The 27,370-nt window shown below is 51.6% G+C and overlaps 2 protein-coding genes across 4 annotated transcripts in view; one reads left to right on the forward strand and one right to left on the reverse strand.

Moving 5' to 3' along the window:
* Nucleotides 1-676: 676 nt before the first annotated feature.
* Nucleotides 677-18,755, forward strand: LOC121151719 (NLR family CARD domain-containing protein 3-like). 3 transcript variants are annotated; one of them, XM_040973452.1, is made up of 19 exons: nucleotides 677-884; nucleotides 5,380-5,535; nucleotides 5,656-5,851; nucleotides 5,960-7,691; nucleotides 8,159-8,245; nucleotides 10,531-10,614; nucleotides 11,126-11,209; nucleotides 11,449-11,532; nucleotides 12,620-12,703; nucleotides 13,618-13,701; nucleotides 14,122-14,205; nucleotides 14,524-14,607; nucleotides 14,982-15,065; nucleotides 15,404-15,487; nucleotides 16,785-16,868; nucleotides 17,235-17,318; nucleotides 17,716-17,799; nucleotides 18,091-18,174; nucleotides 18,289-18,755. In XM_040973452.1, exons 3-19 carry the CDS (start codon nucleotides 5,680-5,682, stop codon nucleotides 18,377-18,379), a joined length of 3,174 nt encoding a protein of 1,057 aa, XP_040829386.1. In that variant the 5' UTR covers nucleotides 677-884; nucleotides 5,380-5,535; nucleotides 5,656-5,679; the 3' UTR covers nucleotides 18,380-18,755. The 3 variants fall into 3 exon arrangements, with proteins under 3 accessions (XP_040829386.1, XP_040829385.1, XP_040829384.1); XM_040973451.1 differs by having other exon boundaries at nucleotides 5,380-5,441; nucleotides 5,656-5,857; XM_040973450.1 differs by having other exon boundaries at nucleotides 5,380-5,441.
* Nucleotides 8,270-27,370, reverse strand: part of LOC121151720 (clusterin-associated protein 1) — a 54,715-nt gene continuing 35,614 nt past the window's right edge. The window contains exon 14 of the mRNA XM_040973454.1: nucleotides 8,270-8,430. The gene's annotated coding sequence lies outside the window, so the exon portion shown is untranslated. The remainder of the gene's footprint in view (nucleotides 8,431-27,370) is intronic.

The raw sequence follows: 27,370 nt of genomic DNA on the forward strand, positions 1-27,370 counted from the left end.
TTATTATTCAACATGACCTAATTCCACTCAGCTCCAGTGTTAGAATTCTTTCTTATAACAGAATAATATTCCACTGTAGATATCACACACATTTTGGCTGTGAACAGTGCTAGGGGAGCAGGTCTGTGTGGGTGCCAGAGCCCACAGCCAGTCGGCCTCCACCCATGCTGTCTCCCATAGCTGCCGCTCTCATTTACACCCCTGCCAGCACTGTGGCCAAGTTCCCCTTTCTGCAGGTACTTGTAACCTTTGCTGCTGGCTTTGTCCTAGGGCCACTCTGACAGTGACCCTGGCTCAGCTGTGCACACCCCCGATGGCTGGCCACGCTGAGCACCGTTTCCTGCCTGTGTTGGCCGAGCTGTCGGCCCAGGGCCTTTGCCCACTTCCTCGCCAGGCTGCTGGGTGTTTGCTGCTGAGCTGCTGCTGCTCTCTGCTCTGGGGTGATCGGGCCTGAGCTCTGACATGTGTGCTTCCCTTGGAACCTTGGGCCCAAGGAGTGCAGGGGTGCAGAACCCAGGCCCTGGTGACAGTGACGATGCAGTTGTAACTGCCGGGGGCCGCCACACAGCTCACTGATTTGTTGATGGGCTGCTGGGTTTTGAAGAGACAGGAAGGAAGGCTGAGGTGGAGGCGGCACAGGAAGAGGTGAGCAGCCGGCGCGCCCTGCCGGCGCTGGCCCCCACACGTTCAGCCTGGGAAGCCCGACCGACCTCTCGGGCCCCCGGGCTCAGGCCCTGCTGGCCTGCCCCACACACTCCCAGGCATTCCCCTAGTCCCTGGCTGTCTTCCCACTGCTGGGCAGGGCCTAGTCCAGAACGGTCGGGATGGACTCCTCCTCAGGCCCCCAGCCCAGGCATCCCTGGAGCAGGAAGGAGGCCCAGAAGGTAAGCCAAGTCCAGGCTGCATCACTGGGAGGCTGGGGCAGCTGAGAGCACAGCTGGTGGGAAGCACGTGGCCTTGGAAGCCTGATCTGCTCTAGAGGGCAGGGGAGGACAGGAGGGTGCCAGGTTCAGGTGTGTGCCCAGGCCCAGCCAGCACAGGTCAAAAGGCACAAAGCCAGGCTCCTCCGGTGCCAGGGATGGCCCTGGAGCAGCAAGCGTGAAAAGGAGCTGCAGCAGTGCAGCTGGGGTCCTCAGCAGGCAGGCACTGCTCCCAGCACTGCTGCCTGGCTGCAGGGGACTCCCAACAGACTATACTGCTTCCTCCTGCCTCAGCTCCCCAATGCAAATGGAGGTGACAATACCAATACTGACGCAAAGCTCAGGAGGCCCAGGCCCGCTCATGGAACCTGCCCTGCAGACGCCGCCCTGCGGCAGAGAGGGAGGGCAAGGGAAACCTCAGGGCCTCTCCCAGCCTTACCCTGGGGTGAGGCTATGCACATGGCCCTGAGGTGCACCCATGCAGGCCCAGCTGGGGAAGGGGCAATGCATGCATCCCTGAGCCCATCTCATGCTGCCTTCTCGGGAGGCAGCTTGGCATACACCTCCTATCCTGGGGTGCTGGGCTGCCCGTGTCAGGCCTGACCTGTTCAGGCTCCAGGGGACAATGCAGCAACGTGTGGCATCTCAAGGGCACAGACCTTTCCTGTTCCCCTGGGGGCAGGCAGACAGCTGGTCATGGCACTGGGACCACCTCAAGAGGGCTGCAACCTGAGCTGCCAGCTCCTCAGGGGTAGAGGGGGCACAGAAAGGACAGGGAGAATGGCAGCAGGTGGCAGGTGGGCGGAGCAGGGCTGGCCACTGGGGAAGAGGCCCAGTCACAATGACAGCCCCCTCAGGGGGTGCTTGGAGGATGACCCAGGCACACCTGCGCACAGCTCCCGCGACAGTACTTGGCCCTGCTGGCCCTGCTGGCCACAGCTCAGACTTCTGTGAACAGACCCTGGCCCGCATGTCTGCAGTCCTCCTCATCTAGCAAAAGCAAAGTAATTCATAATGAAACAAATAACTAGCCTAATGACCTTGAGCCCTGGGGTATGGCTACAGACTACAAATACGCAGGAGGCATCTTACATAGATGAAGAAAGCAATTAAAACTACGGTGTTAGGAGGCAAAGAAAATATATAGTGGATAGCTTTCACGTGGCACTGCACTACACATCAGCCATGACTTTGCATTGCCCCTGGGTAGAAACTGAGTTTTTATCCGTGAATTTCTGGCTGTATAAAACCACACCTCTGTGGTTTCTCTCATAACCCATTTCTGTCACTTATCCAATTATTTCTTCGTGATAAATTCCCATAAGTGAAATTTAATGGCAAATTAAATACTTTTAAAATTCCAGCACCAATTTACAATCCCATCAGTTATGTGTTGATATTGCTACTAGTGCCACATTCTCACCAATCCCGTCTACCAATTGGATGAAAATAAGTTTGCTTTCGGTTAGTTTTCTTTATCCTTAGCATGATTAAGTTTCTTTTCAGTAAATTGGTCATTTGCATGTTCTGTGAATTATCTGTAACCTTTCTATCTGCATCCTTAATTCTATTTGGTTACTTATTTCTTGTTGATTTGTAAGAGTTCTTTATATATGAAGGATACGAATGCTCTTGACTCTCAGCTTAGAGATTTTTCCCTAATTTATGCCACTTATTATTATTTAGGAATATCTTAACTATTTAATATTAAATGTGTCATTAATTATTTACTAGCTTAATTAAATTCAGGCAAATCCATTAACCTTCCCCTTTATGGCTTCTGGGTTTTTATGTCTTGCTTTAAAGTCATCCCACCCAAGGAATGTCTAAAATATTTTTTCATGCTTTTTTACTGTGCTTTAATGATTTTGTACTTACAATTTTAACTATCTAGTCTGCTTGAAATTAAATGTTGGGTTTAAATTCAAGAAATGTTTTCATAAGCAGGTTATACATACACACATACATTCCTGGATTATACATTCCATTGACTTACAGATTGTTAGTGTACAATTTATAACACAAACAGAAGGTTATTATACTGAAAACCCACGACTGGTTCAGTATCAGGAAACCTACTTGTGTGGCTCACAGAGCTGACTGCCAGCCGCCGGTGTGCAGACAGGTGACGAGGGCGCTCCCAGAAGCACTGCTGAACACAGCAAGGAGCTCGAGTTTCTATCAAAGGGGGCGGATGACAAACAACACAGTCAGACTCCAGTGCAACAACACTACGTGGTCGGACAGCGTCACCCTGCCCAGTGGTTTCCCACATGACAATGGCCAGGTCTCCCTGCCCCTGTGCTGCTTGCCCACTGAGCTGCTCTGGCCTTGCCCCTTTCCCCTGGCAGAGATGCCCCTTGCTCAGGTTCATCTTATTCTTCATGCCACCCCCACCCTGCTCCCAGGACCTCTTCCCCAGCCACTGTGACTGAAGCATCCCTGGCCGTCTTGCACGGAAGGCCTGCGCCTCTCGGTGTGTCACTCACACTGTTTCATGCTTGGTGCTGTGAGCCCTCAGAAGCCAAACGGCCTGTTCTTATCCCCGACAGTGTGCCCAGGGATTTGCCAATTCCTTCACCTTCCTGTCCCCAGACCCTGATAAACACATGCTGGCTGGCCAGGTAGATGGAAACAGATAAGATTGCATCAACATATGCTCAAAAGCCACTTGTTGGTACAACACACATTCCTAGCCTTTCAGACAGTGCAAATTCACTGTGAGAGGTAGCAAACGGTGTGGCACGGCACTGTTGCCCTCAAGGTCCTGGGGCCCACCCAGCTCAGGCAGCTCCCGGCTGCCTTGGTGAGTTCCCTTGTCTGTACCGCAGCAGCCATGTCTGTAAAGAGGGAATGATATCCATGAGGCTTCTCAAGATAAATGAATGATGTAACAGGCTGTCTGGGACCCTGTGTACCTTCACAAATACTATGCAGCACCTGAGTGGCAACAGGAAATGGGGAACCTTTCCCAAGGGGACAGAAAGCAAACTAGCCTGGGCTTGTACCTGTCAGTGGGCAGAGCTTGAGAGGGATCCAGCTCCCCCAGGAATCTGAAATGCAAATCCTTAGATGATGGACAGAGGATCCCCCTCAAGAATCAAAGAGCCAGAGGGCTGGCCAGGCCCTGGGGGCCCGGAACAATGCCGGGAATTCCTGCAAAAGGTGGAGGGCTACAGCAGCCACCCTAGGCCATCCATCGCCTCACGCCCCCACAGGGCTCTCTCCCAGCCCCCAGGGTTCCTGGGACCCTGTCAGAGTGTGCCCCAGCCTGTGTGCCTAGTGTGGAGTGAGGGACAGGGCAGGATGGGCTCCGCAGCCCCCTCCACATCCATCTGGGCTGCCAGAGGGCAGCAGAGGAGGAAGCCAGCTTTGGCCACAAGGAGGAGTATGAGCGGCTAGGGCTGGGGAGGGACTCTGCCCTTGCTTTATACTCCTGATATTTTGTCTTTTAATTAACTTCACCTTTTTGTTTGCTTGAAAGAGAGACAGAGGGAGCGACAGAACAAGTGAGAGAGAAGTGGAGTGAGCTCTCTCCCACCTGCTGCTTCACTCCCCAAATGCCTGACATGGCTTGGTTGGGTAACCAGAGACTGAATCAGTCTCCCACGTGAGTGCAGGAAATCAACTGCTTAAGTGGTCACCGCTGCCTGTCAGGGTCTGTGCTGGCAGGAAGCTGGAGTCAAGAGCTAGAAGTGGGGCCTGGCACGGTAGCCTAGTGGCTAAAGTCCTCACCTTGCACGCACCAGGATATCATTTGGGTGCTGGTGCATAACCCAGAAGCCCCACTTCCCATCCAGCTCCCTGCTTGTGCCCTGGGAAAGCAGTCAAGGACAGCCCAAAGCCTTGGGACCTTGCACCCACATGGGAGACCCAGAAGAGCTTCTGCCTTCAGATTGGCGCAGCTCCAGCCATTATGGCCACTGGGGAGTGAAATCAACAGATGGAAGATCTTCCTCTCTGTCTATCTTTCTCTCTGTATATGTGACTTTCCAATAAAAAACAAATAAATCTTAAAAAAAAAAAAAAAAACCCAGAACGGAGAACCGAACTTGAGACCCTGACTAGGGACACTGCCAGGCTAAATGCCTCTTTAGATTTTGTCAAGTTTATAGGAAACTGGGTGGGGAAACACAGAGATCCCACTAGTACCTGCTGGGCACCCCCAGCCCCTGCACCAAGAGGGGCTATCACCATCAACCTACTCTAGCAGGTCTGGACCCCCCAAGGTCCATGGCTGACATCAGGGCACACCCCTGGTGCAGGGAGACCCGTGGCCACAGTGACATGTGTCCATCACACAATCAGGGCAGTATCACTGCCCAGTGTGCCCTCTGGACTTCCTGTAGCCCTGGGCAAGGGCCCCTTCTCCACCGCCTCCCCACTGCATAAGCTGCCTCCATCAGACGCTGTGGGCCACAACGCTGTGTCCCTCTCCTAACCTCGCCCCTACCTTCAGGTCACCAATGTGGACAATGAGATGCACAGAGGAGAAGCAGCCCTCCCAGGGTCACCCCGATGGTGAGTGACAGGGCCAGAGCCCCTGCAGTGTCCACTTGGCCCTGCCTCCCCTTCTGGGCACAGCCAGCCCTTCTAGCTCCTCCTCAGATGCCCAGTAAGTGAGCCCCCTGCCCCAGGCTGGGAAGAAGCAGGGGCTTCCCATCCTGTCCCGGGCTTGGGGGTGTGCATGGAGCTGCCCTGTGCTGCCTTCTGGACCGCGGCCCTGCCTTCCTAGTTCCTGGTGGCAACCCTGGACCCTATGAAGAAGCAGGAAAGCCGGACAGGCCGGGAGCCTGGCCAGGGCCCGGGTGGCAGCTCCCCAGCAGAACAGGTGAAAGCCCTGGTGGACCTGCTGGCTGGAAGGGGCAGCCAAGGTGTGCAAGCCCTGCAGGGGCCCAGCAAGATGCCGGACTCTCTGATGGGGCCCCACGGTAAGGGCAGGATCACCCTTGGGGTTAGAGGGAGGGGGAGCCCAGGCCTTGCTCCTTGGCGGCCCTCCTCACTCACTCACCCACCCCTGCCTGGCCTGTGTTTTGCAGAGTCAAGACTACGAAGGCACCGTGAAGCTCTGCTGAGCAGGGCATCAGGTGGCCCCCCACCCAGGCCGGGCAGTCTCCTGCTGGTGGAGGGCCTGACGGACTTGCAGCTGAGGGAACATGATTTTGCACAGGTGGAGGCCACCCGCGGGGCCCAGCGCCCCGCCAGGACCATTTCCCTAGACAGGTTGTTCCTGCCACTGTCCCGGGTGTCCATCCCACCCCGTGTCTCCATCACTGTCGGGGTAGCTGGGGCAGGAAAGACCACGCTGGTGAGGCACTTTGTCCACCTCTGGGCTGGAGGCCAGGTCGGCAAAGAGTTCTCGCTGGTGCTGCCTTTGGCCTTTCGGGACCTCAACACCCACGAGAAGCTCAGCGTGGACAGGCTCGTCCGCACCACTTTCCCGCACATTGGGGAACGTGGCTTGGCTGTGTCTGCCAGTATCCTCCTCATCCTGGACGGCCTGGATGAGTGCAAGACGCCCCTGGACTTCTCCAACACTGCGGCGTGCACGGACCCCAGGAGGGAGGTGCCGGTGGACCACCTCATCACCAACATCATCCGGGGCAATCTCTTTCCCCAGGTGTCTATCTGGATCACCTCCAGGCCCGGGGCTGCTGGCCAGGTCCCCGGCGGCCTGGTGGACCGGATGACAGAGATCCGGGGCTTCTCGCAGGAGGAGGTGCGGGAATGTCTGGAACAGATGTCTCCCGGGGACCAGAGCCTGCCTGGCTGGGCCCTGAGCCAGATGCAGAATGACCCGGCCCTGTACCTCATGTGTACGGTTCCAGCTTTCTGCCGGCTCACAGGCACCGTGCTGGGTCATGTGCGCTGCCGCGGGCTGGCATCACAAGAGGTGGCACTATGGCCTCCCAGGACCCTTTGTGAGCTCTACGCTTGGTACTTCAGAATGGCCCTGGGCAAGGAGGGGCAGGAGAAGGGCAAAACCAGCCCTCGCATCGAGCAGGTGGCCCAAGGCAGCCGCAAGCTGGTGGGCAGCCTGGGCCGGCTGGCCTTCCACGGGCTGGTACGGAGGAAGTACGTATTCTACGAGCAGGACATGAAGGCATTTGGTGTGGACCTGATTCTGTTGCAGGGTGCCCTGTGTGCTTGCTTTTTGAGACGCGAGGAGACGCTGGCCACATCGGTGGCCTACTGCTTTGTCCACCTCTCCCTGCAGGAGTTCCTGGCAGCCGCCTACTACCATGGCGCGGCCAGGAGGGCCATCTTCGACCTCTTCACTGAGAGTGGTGTGTCCTGGCCCCGCCTGGGTTTTCTCACACACTTCAGGGGAGCGACTCAACGGGCCATGCAGGCTGAGGATGGCAGGCTGGACGTATTCCTGCGCTTCCTGTCAGGCTTCTTGTCTCCCAGGGTCAATGCTCTGTTGGCAGGCTCCCTGCTGACCCCAGGCGAGCACGAGGGCTCCCGGGCACAGGCAGCTGAGCTCCTGCAGGGCTGCCTGCTGACCCCTGGTGCCACTGCCGGGGCCCAGGCGGTCAACATCCTGCGCTGTCTGCACGAGCTGCAGTGCCCAGAGCTGGCCCGTGGTGTTCAGGAGGCCCTGGAGAGCGGTGACCTGGCTGGGCTGAGCAGCCCTGCACACTGTGCTGCACTGGCCTACCTGTTGCAGGTGTCTGATGCTTGTGCCAAGGAAGCTGACCTGTCCCCAGGCCTCAGCCAGAGTGTCCTGCAGAGTCTGCTGCCACAGCTGCTCTACTGCCAGAGCCTGAGGTGGGCACCAGGTGGGGGAGCACAAGGACCTGACACACTGGCCCCAGTGCCATCATCTAATCTCCACACAAGGCCCTGGGGGAAACAGTTCAACCCCTCACAGCCCCCCTGAACGATCCACTGCACTGCATATTCTGCCTTGGGCCTGATGAGTAGCAGGGCAGGGTCGGGGTGACAAGGCATCCCCTGGGACCTGTGAGCAGCTCAGGTATTCTCAGAAGTGGCAGAGTTGCCAAAGGGCATCATATCCAGGTGTGTGCAGCCCACAGCAGACCCTGCTCTGGGTAGGAACCCTCAAGCTTGGGGGTACTGGGTCTCAGAGTTCACCCATGTGGCACAAGCCTGAGTGTCTGGGTACAGGGCACAGTACTTGCAGCCATAGCCACAGTGCTGCAGTGGGGTGCAGGGGAGGCAGTGGGTGCCTGAGGGATCCTGTACCATCCCAGCCCACTCTTCCCCCTGGCCAGGCTGGACACCAACCAGTTCCAGGATCCCGTGATGGAGCTGCTGGGTAGCATGCTGAGTGGGAAGGACTGCTGCATCGAGAAGATGAGGTAACTGGACCTGGAGCAGCACCCTTCTGGGCTGCTCGCCTACCTTGCAGGGCTGGGGCGCTGCTTGTTGTCTTTGCTCAGCTGGCTGGGGTGCCCGCGGGGCGGTGGGTGGCGGTGTCTGACACGTGTGGGGCAGGATGCTGTTCCACTCACTCCAGGAGGTGTCTGAGGTGCAGGCATTGCAACTGCATGGAGAGAGAAGGGACTAGTGGGGCAGGTGCTGGGGTGCCCACAGGGGTGTGTCTCCTGGGGCCAACCATTGTTCCCTCCAGGCCTTCCAGCAGGATTCCTGGTACTCTGCTCCTGGACTAAAATGTAAAAAAATTTTTTTGAGATTTATTTTTATTTTTATTGGAGAGGCAGACATACCCACAGGAGATACAGAAAGATCTTTCATCTGCTAGTTCACTCCCCAAGTGGCCGCAACGGCCAGAGCTGAGCCAATCTGAAGGCAGGAGCCTCTTAGAGGTCTCCCACACAGGTGCAGAGTCCCAAGGCTTTGGACCATCCTTGACCACTTTCCCAGGCCATAAGCAGAGAGCTGGATGGGAAGTGGAACAGCCAGGATAAGAACTGGCATCCATACAGGATCCCTGGAATTACAAGGCAAGGTCTTTAGCCACTAGGCTACTATACTAGGCCCTTAAAATGTAAAAATCTTAACTTGGTTACATTTTAGTTTCTGAATCAGTTGTACCCCTTCTACATTTAAAATAGCCTTTCATGGAAGTCTGCTTGATGGGCCCCTCCTGAAAACTGTGCCCATGGCTGAGGGCTACTTGGCTCAACCCCTGGAATCACAGGTGGTAGCTTTTAGAGAGCCTGGGAAACACGTGTCACCTGCACCGACACTGCCAGTCCTGCTAGTCTCCAGTCCACGGCCACAGAGGCTGAGCCGCTGAGGATGCTGGGCAGGGCTGGGAGCTGGGGGGGGGTCCCTGACAGTCAGCTGCTTCTATGCCCAAAAGAGAGAAGCAGGTAGGGGAGGGCATCCCCATGAGTTTGGGGGTCTTCCTGCTTGGCTCAGATTCCAAGATCCGCTGGAAGGGCTCGCAACTCTAAATTGTGTCAGTTCTGGCAAGGGCTCCTTACACTTACAGGACATAGGCTTAAAAAAACAAATTCAGAAACAGAATGCTGCCACCGGGGCAAGGGCCAGATCGAGGTTTGATGACACATGGCAAGCTGCAGGACAGCCCTGGGGCCCAGAGATGCGACTGACCACTGCAGGGCTGTCCTTACTCTACAGCCCAGATGACCTGAGATAGCCCCTCCATAAATGCCATTTCTAGCAAATTATACAGGTGGTCCAAGGCCCCAGGCAAGCTGACATGCTTAGCCAGGATTCCCTGGGGTTGGAGGGACACAGCTCCCAGTCTCGCTTTGGGCAGCCCACGCAAGAATCCCACACCAGGGTCTGGCTGTGACATGACCAAAGAAGAATATGTAACCCCAGTGAAAGAAGAACCGCCTGGTGGTAAATTTAACCTCTCTTTCATGGCAACCTCTAGACTTAGTCCAGGGCACTGGTACTGCTCAGAACTCAGAACAAAGCCAGGTACCAGCTCTCGGCCACATGCCCTTCACCTTGTCACAGCAGGTCCTCATGTGCCTCCCTAAGTGTGGCCTGCCAGGGCCTCCTGCAGCTGACACACAGGGCTGCTCCTGGAAGACAGCTCAGAATAACAGACAAGTCTTCGGAGATGGGCTCCCCGTGGCCTGAGGCCATGCACACAGAGGCGGCAGTGGGTGCTGGGCTCTCAATGCTGCTTCTGTGACAGAACCCTTTAAAAATGCATCTGCCCCAGCAGAGCGCCAATGACTCAGAGGGACAAAGAGGGGCTGTCAGGACTGAAAGAAGATGGGGAATCCTGCAGTCCTGGCTGCCTGCAGGCCCTCAAGGCCTTCGCAAGGAGCCCTAGAGACATGGCTTGCAACATGCCAGCTGGGGAGTCCAGCCAGACAAGCCCCTTGGAGCTACTTGCCTAAAAAACTGTCAACAGCCGTGCTGTTGTTGAGAGTCACTGGGCTCAATCCCGCCCCACTTCTCCCCAGAACCCGCAGTCTGAGTGAGCAGTCAGGGAGGTCTGCCTGTTCACTCTGGCCTGATCACACCCAGGTCCAGGGGGTTCCCTGCACCTCGCATTCTGCCTTAGGGGTCCCCTCGTCTCCATGGTCAGAATCTCACACTGCTAGGAAGATGTAGTGGCTGAATCAAGGGTTGGAGGCAGGGCCAGGAGATTTTTATGTAGGAAATAACCACTCCTCTCTGTTTCCTCGGGCAGCCTGGCCGAGAACCAGATCAGCCACAAAGGGGCCAAAGCCCTGGCCAGATCCCTGCTGGTCAACAGAAGTCTAACGGCTCTGGAGTAAGTTGGGCACTGATGGCCATCTGCCTACTGCAGGCACAGAGAAACGCATGCTTTCCTGTACTACCAGGAGAGTGTCAGTCCTGCCTCTTGGGCTTCCAGCTTCACCTGTCCCCACCATGGCCCCTGAGCACACACTTGGTTTACAGCAGGTCCCAAAGTCCATCCTCTGTCCTCTGGCAAGAGTCAGAATCATGGAGACCACAGCTGGCTCACCTGCCCTCCTGGGGCACCAGAAGGACAATTAGGCAAGCATAGTCATGTGCCACCCCCTCAGCCACTGAGCCATGCTCTAAGTCCAGCCATGCCCTACACTCGGGGTCCTCATCCACCTCGGCCCCACAGTTGGCCCATGCCCACTAGGCTATCAGTCCTGCTTCCTCTTTCCCGTCACCTGGGGCCTCCTAGGGAAACTCCTGGTAGACCTCTCCAAGATCTCCACCCTAACCTCCACGTAGTCCCTTTGGAAGTCACAGACTTGCAGGTTGGGCTGAGCCTTCCTTCTCCACAGCCTCCACAGTAACTCCATTGGGCCACAAGGGGCCAAGGCATTGGCAGATGCTCTGAAGATCAATCGCACTCTGATTTCCCTCAGGTACCGGACCTTAGCCAGAGAGAGGCCTCTCCCTGGTTGCACCACGGAGGGAGATGGTGGGAATGGATTACCAACTCCCATCCACAGGGTGGTGGGGATTGTGTGCCCTAACCCAGTCCTGAGAGCCTAGGTGCCTTGGGGCATCTCGCCCTGCAGAACTGTCCCTTATGGCTGGTGTCCAGGCTGCTGCCAGGCACCCTCTCCCGCTCTGCCCATCAGTCACCTTCTTGCCTCTACAGCCTCCAGAGCAACATGATTGGGGACGACGGTGCCAGGTTCATGGCTGAGGCCTTGGCCTCCAACAGGACACTCTCCGTACTACAGTGAGTGGACATGCCTTTTCTTCCCCTCCAACTCCTTCTCCAAGAACCTTGTTGTTTCCTACAAGGAAAAATGGATAGGCCAAGTCTCCAGGCCTGATTCATCTGGATGGTGTCCGGATGCCCACTGCTTTTCCAGAGAACAGGTGTTGGGGAGAAAACTGTAAACACAACCACCTGCCAATCCAGAGACCCTCTGCGACTACAGAAAGACCACAAAGGTGCTGAACAAGCAGCACTTCCCTGGCAGTAAGACCTCATGACAGACAGAGCCCACTTTTCCACAGCCCAGCCCACTGGCATTCAGCTTGTCTTCAGACCTGACACAGCTCATCCTAACTTTGCCTCACTGAGGGGCCATTTGCCTTCCCTGCTTGCTCTTATCCAAGGGAAGGATGAAACTTCTGTCTCTATGACAAGCCAAGCCGGTGCCTCACTAACTCCCATAGAGTCAGGCAGACAGGGACCCTGTCTTCCCGGATGTTTATCTTTCAAAGAAATGGCCTCAGGACATTCCTGGGCTGAAGAACTGGTAAAAGGTTTGTTTAAGCTTTGAAAAAAATTTACATGAATGTCAAAGGAACAGAGGAAGGATATACAACCTTCAATATTCTCAAGGAGATACTCTAAGGAAAAGTGTACCTGTGTGTGTGTGCACACATGTGCTGTTCCTTTCAGGAGCCAGGGAGAGGTCCTGCCCTCTCTGCTTCCAGGGTGAGGGTGGGGTCCTCCTGGGCCAGATCCAGCATAGGAGTAGCAGTTCTTCAAGCATCTCCCTATGGAGACAGAGGGACTTGGGATGCTGGCCTGTCTGTGAGGAAGACAGCTGGGGACAGCCAGATGTGACCATGAAATCCCCACTTGGGAGGCTGCTTTGTCAGCATCTGTAGGACTCTGCTTTGTAGCCCCTTATAAGTGAGGCTCCCTCCCACTGCCCCAGACTCTTTTCCCTGAAAATCACCCACTGCTAGCATCACCTGGGCAACAATCCATACACTCTTCCTCATCCACTGCCATGATGATTGGAAAGGATGCCCTACCTGCCTCTGATTGACCTCTGACTTTGAACTTTGCTTCCTCTTTCCCACAGCCTGCAGAATAACACCATTGGACCCACAGGAGCCCAGCGGATGGCAGATGCTCTAAAGCAAAACAGGACCCTGAAGGAGCTTATGTGAGAAACGCATAAGGGCCCAATTGATACCCTCAGTGCCCAGCACCATGCAACCCATGATCAGCATTTGTGAGCACGGGATGAAGGAGTGGATGGCTGGATGGGTAGATAGGGGAATATATGGATGGATGGATATGTGGATGGATAGATGAGTAGATGGATGGATGGGTGGATGATGGTGACTGGATGGAGGAACAGGTACATGAGTGTATGAATGGACAGATGGGTGGATAAATGAATACACGGATGGATAGATAGATGGATATGTGGGTATATGGGTGACTGGATGGATGGGTGAATGAGTGGTGACTGGAGGGAGAAATGGATATGTGGGTGTATGGACAGAGAAATGAATGGAAGGATGGATGAATATATGGATGGATGGACGGATGGGTGGATGAATGGATGGATGGGTGGGTGTATGAATGAATGGACGGATGGATGGACGGACAGATGGGTGGGTGCATGTATGCATGTACAGATGGACGAATTGTGGGCACAGGATTCACTGACTTTGGATCAGAGGAAGAAGGCCAGATGCCCAGGTCAGGCAAGCTTCAACCTTCTCAGGTTCACACTTACTGCATTATATTTTTTATTCTGGTAAACCAAAACCACACGTCCAGATTCTTTCCTGTAAAGTGCTGCAAAGGCCTCTTACCAAAGGGTTGTCCTTCCCCTGCTCCACCCGCCCCCCAAGGAGTCAGGGAAGCCTTTGTTACCTTGAACTCATACAGGCACCCAGTGGATACTTACAGAGACAGTGGGTTAACAAGTCTGAAGCAGGATGAGTTGTACACTGTCACCCTGAGACAACAGAGACAGTGTCCCCTGAGAGCTCCCTTTGGCCCTGACCCCCCAGGCCCAACCCTGCCTTGCTGCCCCAAGAGGCAAACTCACCATGCCTCCTGCAGGTTCTCCAGCAACAGCATTGGCGATGGAGGTGCCAAGGCCCTGGCAGAGGCCCTGAAGGTGAACCAGGGCCTGGAGAGCCTGGAGTGAGTCGTCAAGGGTGATAGTCCCCCCAGCTTCCTCATCCAGTGGATGGCAGGCTGATACCAACCCTGGGTGTGCTCTGATTGCAGTCTCTCCCCTCCACAGCTGTCCCTTGTCCTACCAGCTCCACTGCCCGGCATATGCCTGGTAGGATTGGAGCTGGCGCTAGAGACTGCACAGTGACTTGGTCTTGCAGTGTGGAGCTGGGCAATCCCTGGGGGGACACTCTGCTGAGCACTTTCTCAGGGGATTGTAGAGCCACCCCCACTCCCCTCTGCTGAGCCTGTTTGAGCCAAAAAGTGGGGGGAAGGGAGATAAGCAGTGTGGGAGTACCTGTCCCCAGGGTCCCCCAACTCTGTTGAACCAGTGCCTGTGGTGCTGGGCTGTGCAGCCAGGCCAAGGGTGCCACCCTCTGCCTGCAGCCTGCAGAGCAACTCCATCAGTGACGCGGGTGTGGCAGCGCTGACAGGGGCCCTCTGTGCCAACTGCACCCTTCTCCACCTCAGGTATGTCCCAGTCCCTCCCCATCAGATGCCCTTCAGAGCTTGGAAGGAAAGCCTGGGTCCTAGAAGCTACTATAGGAAACCTGTGGTAGAAGCAGGCTTGGGTCTGCAGCATGCAGCCTGCCTCTGTCCCTGTTTCCTCCGGAGGGTGGGGGACCACTGTGGCCCTCAGTTGGCCTGCTCTGCTGCTTCCTGACCATGCACAAGTCCATCAGGTGTCCCTGCACTGCCCAGGCTCCTCACACAAGGACATATGATTCTGCTGGAAGCCTCACCTGGCCCGGCATGAGCTTAGGGTCTTCTCTCCTGGGTCCCCCACAGCCTGCGCGAGAATTCCATCAGCGTTGAGGGTGCCCAGGCTCTGGCCCACGCACTCTGCACCAACAGCACCCTGGAGAACCTGGAGTACGTGCTGGGGACTGGAGGGAGGAGGGGCAGCCTCTGCTTCCTTGGGCGGCAACACCACCAGACACTGAGTCAACAGGCTGGTGTTTTGTAGCAACTGTGACACGACCCCCCAGTGTGACTGACACAAGGGTGCGAGGAGGGCAGGCCTGCGGGTAGGGATCCTGCAGTTGGCTGGGCAGCTCCACAGTTCCCTTGCTTTGCACTTGCTGAACTGAGCCTGGTGCCTGCCCTGGGTTGTTGTGAGGACTTAAAACAGCAGCCCAGGGCTTACGCCTGGCACAGGAGAGTAACCTGCAGCTGTGAGCTCCTGGTCAAGACCCCATGGCAGGACCTTCGGGGCCGCTCCTGTTCACTCATCCCCTCCCCTACAGCCTGACAGCTAACCTGCTCCACGACCAGGGCGCCCAGGCCATCGCGGCTGCCATGGGAGGAAACCGCACCCTCCGGTCCCTACAGTGAGTTTGCACCTCAGCCCAACCCTGCCCATTCCATACAGCTGCAGGGCCTATGCCCAACCACACCAAATGCATTGACCTGGCAATGCCTCCCTCCCTGACCCCAAGCATCCTCCCCCGGCTGCCATCTGCACTAAACTTACCCACCTCGCTCAGCCCAGTGTGAGCAAATGCCGCCAAAGCTGGCCTCAGGGAATCCCAGGGCCTTCCTCACACAAGAGCCACTTGGCTTCATTGTAGCCACCTCTGATCACTTCAGGACCCCATATAAGGAGGGCACAGAAGTCATGGGCAGACCATTCTGGGCCCTGTGGTCACACAAGTCTGTTTCTGTCCAGCCTGCAGTGGAACTTCATCCAGGCTGGTGCTGCCAGGGCCCTGGGCCGAGCTCTGCAACTCAACAGGAGCTTGACGAGCCTCGAGTAAGTGCTGCCTGCAGGAGCTGTGGGGAGGGGGCAGAAAGGGGAACTTGGGAAGTCAGGGCTGGCCAGGGTGGGGCTCACCCTGAGGGACTTTGACAGAGACAGAGACACACACACACAGCCTCCACAAAGCATAAAACCCACCCACTGGAAGGTCACAATTCATACTCCAACGAATTGGCCATCGCCACCACAGGAAGGAAGCCCCAACTGGTCAGCAACACTCCCCATTCTCCCAACCCTCCCTCTCACTCGACTTTGTCCCTGTGAATCCCCCTGTGGTGAACACATCACTGAGGGGACCAGCGTCTTTCACCCAGCATGCTGGCTTCCAGGGTCACCATGTCGTGGCATGTCAGCACTTCCTTTTTGCAGCTGAAATACAGACAGACGTGGCCATGGTACAGACAGACACAGGTTTCACCTGCTCGTTTTGGTGACAGACACTGTGTCCACTGTCGGGCAGCCGTGAACACTCCTGCTTCACAGTGAAGTACTGTCGGGGTCTTCTGAAACCATGTATGATCTCTGAGTCTTCATCTGTTTCCTCTCCATCAGCTTCTAGAATATTTCTTCTTTGGCTGGGCCTCCTGCTTTTCTTCTGTCTAACCTTTGTGTCCCGGGGCTTCCTCTCCTGAATGACAGCTGTCTCCTGGGTGCTCCAGTGATTGGCAGGGCCCTTTGTGATCCCCACACAGGTTCCCCGGACTCCATTCTCCCGATTCTTGAATGGCTGGACCCACTCCTACGTCTCATCTTTCTGGGGCTGGTTTTGACCTGTTTGTCCTGTGACCACACTGGGAGGGAGCTGCAGCGTGCATGTGGCCTCTTGGGCAGCTGCTGGCTTCATTATGCCTCCCCATCTTGTGCACATCCCCTAAACACACGCAGATGCACACGCATACACACGTCTGTTAAGAAGCCCACATCTGCTGGAACCTCTGTCATCTTCTGTTTCAAGCTCTGCCTCTGACTTAGCAGGGAAAGAAAATGACAAAACCAAGCACAGAATCCTGATGCCAAGAATGGCTGGGCATTGAGAGCTGCAGCTGAGCTTGGCAAGCACACCCTTTTTGCCCCACCCTTCATTGGCTGGCTGTGGCCTCCACAAGTCCCTTCTCCAGTCAGCCTCCTCTGCTTCAGATTCACGCAGCTCCCCAGACCATCCAGCTCTGGCATAGGCTGCGAAGGCTGCCAGGAGGATCCCCAAGGATGCCCTGTGTGCATGAGTCTCTTTCTGGCTACTGGAGAGCTGGCCTGTTGCCCAGGCACCAAGGGGCTCACATGCCATGTTCAGTTTACAGGAAAACAATCTTGGCGACGAAGGTGCCTCCGCAGTGGCTGGCGCTCTGAAGGTGAACACGGTGCTCACTGCACTCTAGTAAGTCCTGACACACGTGGCAGCCCCAGCCCTTCATCAGCCCCTAGTCATTTCCCAGTCAAGGACTTGGCATTCAATCCTTCCAACATTACTATAGGAAGTATTAACGTGACATTAATGGATTAGCAATGGAGAAATCAAACTTGCAGACAGATTTAAGGGTGCAGTCACCCCAAGCTTCTCTGGAGTCTCCCTTATGTCCCATTAGATGCAGCATGCACAGTGGTATTCTCTGGGGACACTGCTGGCCATCACTTGGCGGTGCTGTTTGTTCTGCCCTGTGCTGGGGTAGAAGTGGGGTGGATGAAGGCAGAGGCTGAAGGCAGGCTCAGGGTGGGACCAGCACTTGACTGCCCCTCTTCTCAGTCTCCAGGTGGCCTCCATTGGTGCTCAGGGGGCCCAGGCCCTAGGGGAGGCCCTGGCTGTCAACACAACCTTGCAGGTCCTCGAGTAAGTATTCCAGTCTCTAAGTACCATCTTTTGCCCAAAGAAACCATGCTGAATAGACGTGGAGCGGGAATGAACAGTCAGCTGAAAACTGTCAACTTAAGTGTGCTCCAGGGTCTTCCCATTCCACTTCCGCCTTTTCCTGTGGCTTTCCCTTCTCGTACTCAGTTCCTGCTCTCCAGGTGGCCTTGCCCTGATCAAGGAACCCCTGCCAGTGACCGCAATCTGGCCAGCCCCATCCATCCTTCAATATTCCACTCCCTCACGCCCAACTCTGCTACTATGTAGGAGTGAGGAAGGAGCTCTGCTCACCCCCTGCCATTGCTGGGGCTGAAGGAACCCCTTACCCTTCTAAAGAGGTGCTGGTAGCCCCTTTCAGGCAACCTGTCTTTCCCCACAGCTTACGAGGGAATGCTATTGGGGTGGACGGAGCCAAAGCCCTGGCTAAAGCTCTGAAGGTAAACGCGAGCCTCCGGAGACTCAAGTAAGTGGCCCCAGGGACTGCCCCGTGCCCATCTCCTCTGCTACCAAGAGCACCTATAACACACTGGGCCACCTGACTAGTGTCAGCCACCAGCCAGCCACTTAATATCTGCATTCACCATCCTGGGTGGGTGTTACCTGGATACCTGTAGAAGCCAGAGTCAGGGTCAGATGCTGCTGGTGGCTGTGGAAACATCAACCCCACATTACCCGCCCCTTGGCACCTCCAGAAGACATGGCAGCAGCCCTCCTTAGGAGTTCATTATGGTGTCCCTGTGTTGCCTCTGTCTAGCCTCCAAGAGAATGCCCTGGGTGTGGATGGAGCCATATGCATGGCCACAGCGTTGTCCGAAAACTGTGGGCTGCGGCATATCAAGTGAGTGCGTTCAGCCAGATCTACCCTCCCAGGCCAGGCTGGGCTCCTCTGCAGACGTCAGTGGGGACATCAGAACCTGCAGGCTCCGGCCATGCCCTGCTGCTTTTCTTCCAGCATCCAAGGCAATCACATTGGCGAGTCTGGAGCCAGGATGATCTCGGAGGCCATCAAGATGAACGCTCCCACATGCACAGTGGACATGTGACCAGATCCAGTTCGTGGCAGAGGGGGAAAGCTCGTGAACAAGAAGACCAGGCTTCTGGCCACGTGGGACGATGCTGACCCAGCAGGAGGCCTGGCCTCCTGAGCAGAGAAGAAAGGCGCTCCCACAGTGGGGAAAAGGGGAGGGCCCAAGCCTCTCCCCTGGCCCAGGGTCAGTCCAGGTAGGGTGAACTGGCTGTGCTGGCAAAGGGCCCGGGCTGCCAGCAAGACACACAGTGGGGGGGTACAGAAGCTCCATGCTGTAGAAAGCTGGTTGTAGCTGACACACTCCTCCACACCCTCATGTGCTCCCAACTTAAAAACAACGCTATCACTGCTGTTTCACACTCTCCCAGTTAAAATCAGGTCTCACCCTGGAACATGTGGCTGTCCTTTGCTCCCATCAGCAGGTGGGGGTTAGGGGGTAGGGGGTCCTTCTCTTTGTTCAACAAGCAAAGGGTTAGTGGTGTGATCCGAGGAGGCAGCTGAGATGATTAGAAGGAAGTCAGAAGTCATGAAGGCACAACCAAGCTCTAAGTCCACAAGGCTGGAAGCAGAGATGGCTGTCCGCACAGGTTCTGATATTTTCTACTCATCGGGTGTCCCCCGGGTATGTGGTGACGACCATGAGCTGCCAGGAGTCTATAATACAGGTGAGCATGGCCTGGGAACTATCCATGCTGTTCAGTCACCAAGTACACACCACCACCACGGCCACAGCTTCCTGTGCTGACAAGCAAGCTGGACCTCTGCGCGGCATGCACACCCCAGCTGGCTCAGGCTGACATGGACAGAAAGTCCAAGTGGGTTCCATGGCAACCATCAAGAAAGTATTCATGAATGCTACAGTGCTACTGTCACATTCAAGTTCAAAAGGGAATCACTGCTGTCCTCCACGAATATTCACACACAGACCGTCACGGACACTAAGACCACGAGTGAAAGCTGCTGGGCTGGACAAGGAGGTTTCAAGAGTCTTACCTTGACCAAGTGGAATCTGGTCATTGCTGCCTTCTCAAGCCATCAAACTGCACATCGCCAGTCACGGGATAGACAGCAGGGGCCCTGATGGCATGCTCCAGGACACGCTACTGACGGGGAAAAAACCAGCTATCACGAACACTTCATGGTACCCACAGTCCCCTGAAGGCCTGTCAGGAGCCGTGTACTATAGCCACACTGAAGCCATTTTGAATATAGAACTACGGGCCAGTGGAAAATCCCCGGCTGGCTAGATGCTTGGGAAAGAAGTTATGAAGCTAATCACACGCTTAGCTTCAATTGTTTGTAGCAACTGTTTTAGAATGTGATTTATGCTGTACCTGCCGACATCTTGTTACTGATTACCTATGCTATTGTTGGTATGCTGGTTACTATGGTTGATATGGTGGCTGCTCAAGAACAATCGGTCTGGAGACCATGGCTTGCGTCCTAGTTTCTCCTTTCCTCCCTGAGCCTTAGTTACTGAAGAATATAAAAACCCTCAGTTGAAATCAATAAATTGACAGCTTGATCAGACATCCTGTCTTGCTGTCCATTCTTCGTGTCTCTTGTCCCCCAATCTCTCCTAGGTGGTTGCGACCCCCGTTGACTGTCCTGCTGGACGGGACAATTTGGCGCCCAACGTGGCTGGTGTGCAGACCACCGACAGGGAGATCGCCACGCAAAAGGAGAGGCCTCTCGAAGTGGTGTTGAGTAGAACACCGGGTGAGCAGTTTCACGGTTGACCCGCCGGAAGTCGTGCTCGTGGAAATTCGTGGCGCAAATCTTACGGGGTGAAGGTAAGATGGGACAAGCATTATCACAGCAAGAATTATTCTTGCAAGGTTTTATCAGTCTTATAGACTTATTCAAGACACGAGGAATTTGGGTGATTAAAAAAGACCTCAAAACCTTTTTCGATTTTGTTGGTCAGATTTTTCCCTGGCATCCCCAGGAAGGTTCTATATAAGTCAATTAAGGTTTATATAAAAAAAACAAAAAACAAAAAAAAAATGTGTTCTGTAACTTGGTTTAACAAAAGTAATCTGATATAGAGTGGTCCAAATCCACTGTTAAATTAACCTAAAGCATGAGATGAATTATGTGTGCTTGTTTTACAAAATATCTCCAGGCTAAAGTATTTCAAAAAAGAGGTTGGAAATTGCAAGAGATTTAATAGTTATGTGTCTCTGTTCTGACATGTTTGGTGTTTGTGTTTATGTTTGTTTTGTCAATATTGTTGGTGTTCTATTATTTTTGTCCGGACAAAAACTAAATTTTGTTTTAATACTCTTCCTCCAGTTGTGTCTTTGTCTTGAATTGTTAAGTTTTTGTTCTTGTTCTGAATTGTATGCATGTGTGACTGACTGACAGACGAGATGGGACGGACCATGACTAACCTACCTTTTCTCTCCTGGTAAATAATTTTAGAGAGGTCTAACAAATTTAACAGGACCTAGCCAGAACAGACTCCCCACCTCCACTGGGGAAATGTTCTTGTGTCATTTTCGTGCTGTTTGGTCTTCAACTTACAGTGTTGTCCTGGCATTGATTAAGTCTAACATACAGTATTTAACATGTTCATTTAAATGCTAAAGGTACTTTTGGTTTAACTCATTTAGACTTCTAAATTCTTCATAGTCTCATAAATTTGAGGGTTCTAGTAGGATCCCTGGAACTCTCAAAGATTGAGACAAAATTTGAATAATGTGCTTATCATTTAAAATAATTTGGATTATAATCTCACAATATTATAAAATTATGCTAAATTTGTCGCATCATATATGCTATTAAACTAGGTGATTATTTATGTTTATTGGTCAAAATATTTCCTATTCATAAAATTGATTCAGATTGTAAATTACTTGTGTTCTTATTTACAAGGAAGTATGTGAGATTTTGCCTTGCAAGAGAACAATGAATTCTTTAAAGATACATAAGTAAAACTGCTCATAATGTGTATATTTTCTGAATGTTTGCCTTTAAAACAATGGAACTGAAGTCTGATTCTTTGTAAAAAAACAACAGTGTTTTAAATCTCCTGTAAGTTATTTTCATCTTATTAATAACTAAACCTATTAACTAACTTCAGTAAATTCCAAGGTAGTCTCTCAAGACAACAGCCAAACTGAAGTTTTTTCAGCTCTTTTAACTTCAATAAAACAGAAACTAAAGAAAAGCTCCAGGCCCATCAGTCATAAAACAAGGAAGGGGTATGCCTGGAGTCTGCGCTTTGAAGAATTTGGGAGTTTGTCCCAGTTGTGGTAATTCTTATCTGCCTTCATTAAAAAAAAAAAAAAAATTCCAAATCAGCTAAAAGAAGGTTGTTTAAAAAAACTTTTCTTTCCTGGTTTTAAAGTGGATTTGTGCTAAAATATGTTTCCATGAATTAGAAAAATGGTTGAAAATTGTTTAAAGCATTGTATTTAAAAGTTGGTATGCTTTTATTTAGAATACGTCTTAAGAAAAGTTGAGGAATAAATCTTGTAAGCTTTACATATAATTGGCTATAATTTTAAAGATACTATTACAACATTGTTTAAGTTTTTAACATTAATACCTAATACGAGCTGACGTTAGAATTGATACCTGTGTTCAAAAAGTTTTTGAAGTGTGCATACACAGAAATGCTAGTAAATATCTAAAGATAAAAATATCTCCAATTTTGAAAGCTGTTAAAAAAAAAATTGAAGCATTGAACCTTAGGTAGTCTCTGTTTAATTGGTGAATTTGTCAATTCTCTATCCAGCTTCAGTAAGCTCTATTCTTATTCCAACTTTTGAATTTGTTAAAGTTCTGAAAAAGTTATGAGATAATTTTATACAGTAATTCCTGTATTTAAGGTTATATTTCCATTTAGGTGATTGACTAAGGAAATATACATTTTGCCTTTCAGTTAGGTAATCCCTTGCGTTCTGTATATTGTCTTTGTTAAATTCTCATGATTTAAAAAAAAACTGTGTTTTCAAGAGTATTTTCTGATATGTATTTACTTTAAAATGTTTGGATGATCATTTATAATTGACAAAAAAAAATTTTTTTTTTGATCTGTTGCTATTTGAATCAGTCTGACTAAATGGGTGGTTATTATAATGAGAAATCTTTAATCAAATACTTTAAGGCCTCTTAGCATAATTAATAGACTTAACTCTTCTGGTTCTGGGATTTCTAATAAATAAGTAAATAAATAAAATAATAAAAATTTGAGGGGGCAGGGGGAATTGCAGAAAAGACACTGGGAAACCTTGCCAGTGGGGAGCCAGGACTAGAATCAATCCTGCTGGGAAGGATAGATCTAAAAAGTACAAGAGTGTGTAAAATCCAACAGGTCATATCAGCGCCAAACATAGAGACTTTGTTTTCTAGGATTCCAGCAGACCTATTTTATCCATTAAAGCTAAAGTTTAATTGTAATACTAAGAGCAATAATAATAATAATAATAATAATTCTAAACAATTGGTAACTTTAACACACTTAAGAGAATTCTCAAGTAGCTCTTAAAAGCTGTTGTTTTATGTGTGTTACCTGATTTGTATGTGTATGTTTATGAATGAGAATTACTAAGCTAAATCCTTTTTGAAAATAAGGTATAGATGCATAATTAGGCTCTTAGAGAGTCATGTCCATTATTGTTTTCTCAGGATCTATAAGATCTGTTCAGCTCAATAGTTTAACATGATTTCAAATGCATTTACTGCTAGGGTACAGTTTGAAGACTGGCCATGGGAACCCAAATCCACATAAGTTAAATGGAAAATATATGGGTATATGTATGCAAGTGTTTAATGATAACTCAGATCTCAGAGAATGTTAAAATGCTCCAACATGGGAAGCAGCTCCTACAGCAGACTCATAGACTGACAATTTTGAGTAGCACTCAGTGGCCTCAGAATCAGCCCAAAAGGCATTCTGGTCTGACAGGAGAGCCAGCAAAAGAACAAGCATATCAAGTGTGGAATGCCAGGACACTACTGCTAAGAGTGTCCCTCCCTGAAGGACCTCAGTGGTCCACACCCCAGTGCAAAGAAGCAGCCATCAAGGACGGTTGTGCTCTTCCCTCAATGGAGGAGAGAACTTCCACTTTGTGTGTGGTCTTGTCTAATGGGGTTGTTGTAGATTCAAGAGGCTTCCACAGCCTAAACACCATTTGTCTGGAACCTCAGGTTATCACTGACGTCACACATAAGAGTGCTAATTTGTTAAATCCACTAGTCACTGTGTACACTGTCTTCCAATGCAGGATCTGTATATTCAGAGTCATAGTACACCTTGCTGTATTTTAGTATAAAGATTTATCATCTCAGTTTTGGTTATGTCTGAATATTTAACTCTTTTGCCCTAAGAAGTCAGTTTGCATTTACCTGTCCTGTGATGGGCTTATATCCTGATGCTGTATGCTAATCCTTGCATTGTTACTGTGCCTTCTGATTAATCTAGGTTACCAGTTTTATGCAGCTCAGAAGTTTCATGTGTTCCATTAAGCTTATTGGGTATGTTCCAAAATTTGAGACTTAAAGAAGTTAATTTAGACAGATACAAATCTAGTCCATAGTCTTAAATTAATGTTCACTCTGACAAAAGTTGAAACCTAACAATTCTCTTACATCTAAGTTCTGATGTTCAAATATTCAAACTGCTAACTGAACTCACAATATGCTAGGCTAGGAAGAGTTATAACTATGTTATGTTTTGCTATTTAGATTTCAACACAGAGAAACTTTTCAAGTGCCAGGATGTACACCAAACACCTGATGACTTCTGCCTTCTATCAGGAACCACAAGATGGACCCCCAACAGCTGCTGTTACCCAACGGCGCCCCCTTCTCAGCAGGAAGTAGCTAAGAGCAGATGACAACGCCCTTTCTCCCTAAAAACAGTTGGGGTTCATTTCTGTTTGAAATGTAGGAGTCAGATGGGATGATAGGCAGTTAGGGTCTCTGGTTCCTGATAAAACTGTTTTGTATACATGTAACATCTTAGCACTATGTGATTCTGGAATGTTAGTATTTTCAACAATACTTGTACATTGTTAAGTATGTCTTCTTGAATCTCACCAGCCAGCTGCTCCCTAATACACCATCATATATGTATCACCCCAGTATAAGTTCACAATATTTCGGCCAGAGTGATAAAAATTAATCAATACCTCTGGGGACAATGGTCTAACGCCTTCCTAAATTTCACCAGTCAATTAGCCACCAGTATAATTAAAGTAAATGAGACCCCAGTTCTACCCATGTCAGGGAAAGTTATTCTAAATGGCATTAAGCTGGCAGCTTGCATGTTCAAGAAATGCAGCGAGGTTATGGCCTTAAAAAACCTTGACGGTTACTGCAATGGCTCAAGCTCTCCAAGTGATAACACCCCACATTGTGCTGTGCGGCTCCAGTCTTCAAAGAGGCTCATCTAATATAATGAGGCATGGCTTTTCCTGGGTAAGCATTTAGCCAATGACGGGCATCTTTCTGGTACCCAACCAACCTAAGACAGGGAGCCCTGGATGACTGGCAGGGCTGCCCAAAGACGGGTAAGAGCTGAGGGTCCCTCAGAATGAACCTAAGACAGGCAGTGCTTATCTTGCCTCAACGAACCCTTTTTTTTCTTTTTCGCCGCTTTCATTGATATATAGAAAAGAGGGGGAGATGTCAGGAGCCGTGTACTGTAGCCACACTGAAGCCATTTTGAATATAGAACTACGGGCCAGTGGAAAATCCCTGGCTGGCTAGATGCTTGGGAAAGAAGTTATGAAGCTAATCACACGCTTAGCTTCAATTGTTTGTAGCAACTGTTTTAGAATGTGATTTATGCTGTACCTGCCGACATCTTGTTACTGATTACCTATGCTATTGTTGATATGCTGGTTACTATTGTGGATATGGTGGCTGCTCAAGAACAATCGGTCTGGAGACCATGGCTTGCGTCCTAGTTTCTCCTTTCCTCCCTGAGCCTTAGTTACTGAAGAGTATAAAAACCCTCAGTTGAAATCAATAAACTGACAGCTTGATCAGACATCCTGTCTTGCTGTCCATTCTTCGTGTCTCTTGTCCCCCAATCTCTCCTAGGTGGTTGCAACCCCCGTTGACTGTCCTGCTGGACGGGACAAAGGCCTTCCGGATTGATAGCCATCTCTGAGATGGTTCTGCTGGTATAGGATTCCTGGCTGTTGGCTTTCGCCCAGTACTAGGGAGACACAGCTTGGCTGCCATCTGTCTTGACTTTCTTCTTGGGGCCCTGAGCTCTTCACAACAGAGCAAGCTGTGGTGGATCCTCTACGTGGACAAAGCTGTCCCTCACACTAGCAGAGGCTTAGGGGCCATAGCTGCCAGGGCTGCCCACCACACTGGCCCAGGACAAAATCCGAGGGCCCAGCTCCATTGTCATGGGGCAAGGCCATAGGGTTTGAAGCAATAAATCAGCAGCTGGAATAAGGAGCTGTTGTTGGGCAGAGGAGTTGGCTTCCAGTGTTTCTTCTATCTCAAGTGCTGCGTCTTCAGGGCTCCCGACATCGTCTCCTGCAGCACCTCCATCTGCAGGGCTTCCACTGCAGAGTCCCCCAGGCCTCTCCAGGCTTTGTCTGAAACATGTTATCTCCTTCTATCACTCTCCGTCCTATGCTCATGCCTCCGCCACCGGACCACAGAGCTTCGACTGTTAGGTTTTCTTCTCCTCATTCTGCCACTATCAGATTCCAGGGTCTGCTTCTCCCTTTTTCTCCAATCCAGTAATTTTTGTTATGCTGTTTTTTTTTTGGTTGCTGCTGTTTTTAATTTGAGAGGCACACATACAGACACATAGAGACACATCCCATCTTCTAGTTCACTCCCTATGCCTGTAGCAATAGGCAGAGTGGGACCAGACCTGAAGCTAGGAGTCTCTAGTGTGGGTGGCAGTACCTGGTTACTTGCGCTGTCACCACTGCCTCCCAGGGTGTGTACTGGAGGAAAGCTGGAGTCAGGAGATAGAGCTGGGAATCACATCCAAGTATTCCAAAGTGAAATGTGGGCATCCTGACCAGCATCCCACCTGCTACATCTGGAGACCAGACACTGGGGATCTTAACTTGCTGGGTTCAATTTTTGTAATCCTTAAAATATCCTTGGGCTCTGTGCTGGGACATGAACACTCCAGGACCCACCCACTGAGCCACAGTCTCTGTGCTCCACCTAACTGCAAGTGGGGACATGGACTGTTCCTTGCCTTCTATGAGCTGTGGGGACAGTCTGCCTGCTGCTCCTGGCGTTCTTGCCCTGGTTCTGGGCAGTCCCCTCATGTACCTACCAGGTCTGGCCCTCGGGTTAGGAGGAACCCAGCACAGCTCTCACCTCTGGGCTCTGCCCTTGCAGCACTGGCTGCCTTGGCCTCCCAATGTCCAGTTTCCACTCCTGGGTTGGACAGCTGGGCTGTGCTTGTTCCCCGTTACCGACACTGGGTCCTAAAACTTGCAAGCAGTGAGCTGGGGCAATCACAGGGCTAACTGTTGTGCGCCACCTGCTGCCTAAGGGCTGCAAAGTCTTATCTGGATGCCGTCGCTCCCTCCTGGCTGGGAGTGGAGATGCGTCTGGTATCAATGTTGAGTCTCTAAGTGATGATCACTCTGTGGGTCTGGTGGGTCCTTAGCCACATCACACTCTGAAATGGTTCAGAAAAAGCATACACATATGTATATACACATGCAAATTGAGTATGTATGTGTGTAAGGCAAATGTGGTGGGGAAATGTGGTAGTCATTGGTGAATCTAAGTCAGAAGCACGTGGCTGTGCAGCTGTTTGAAAGGCTTGAAGTCTTTCAAAATGTTAATGGGAGGAAAGGGTGTGAAATTTGCAGTCCTCTCCTTCCACAGCTGGGCTGACAAGCCACCACCAGATGTTACCCAAGGAGTCCACCCGACAAACACAAACCCCGTGGCAACTGTCTTCTTTCCACAGGGCCCCACTCCTCCCACAGCTGCAGCAGGCTCTCCCAGCATAACATGCCTCTTGATTTTCACTGTCAGCTTCCTGAGATCTCTTAAT

The sequence above is a fragment of the Ochotona curzoniae genome, unplaced genomic scaffold (assembly GCF_017591425.1).
Source record: "Ochotona curzoniae isolate NIBS_2020 unplaced genomic scaffold, NIBS_Ocur_1.0 contig_2321, whole genome shotgun sequence".
Taxonomy (NCBI): domain Eukaryota; kingdom Metazoa; phylum Chordata; class Mammalia; order Lagomorpha; family Ochotonidae; genus Ochotona; species Ochotona curzoniae.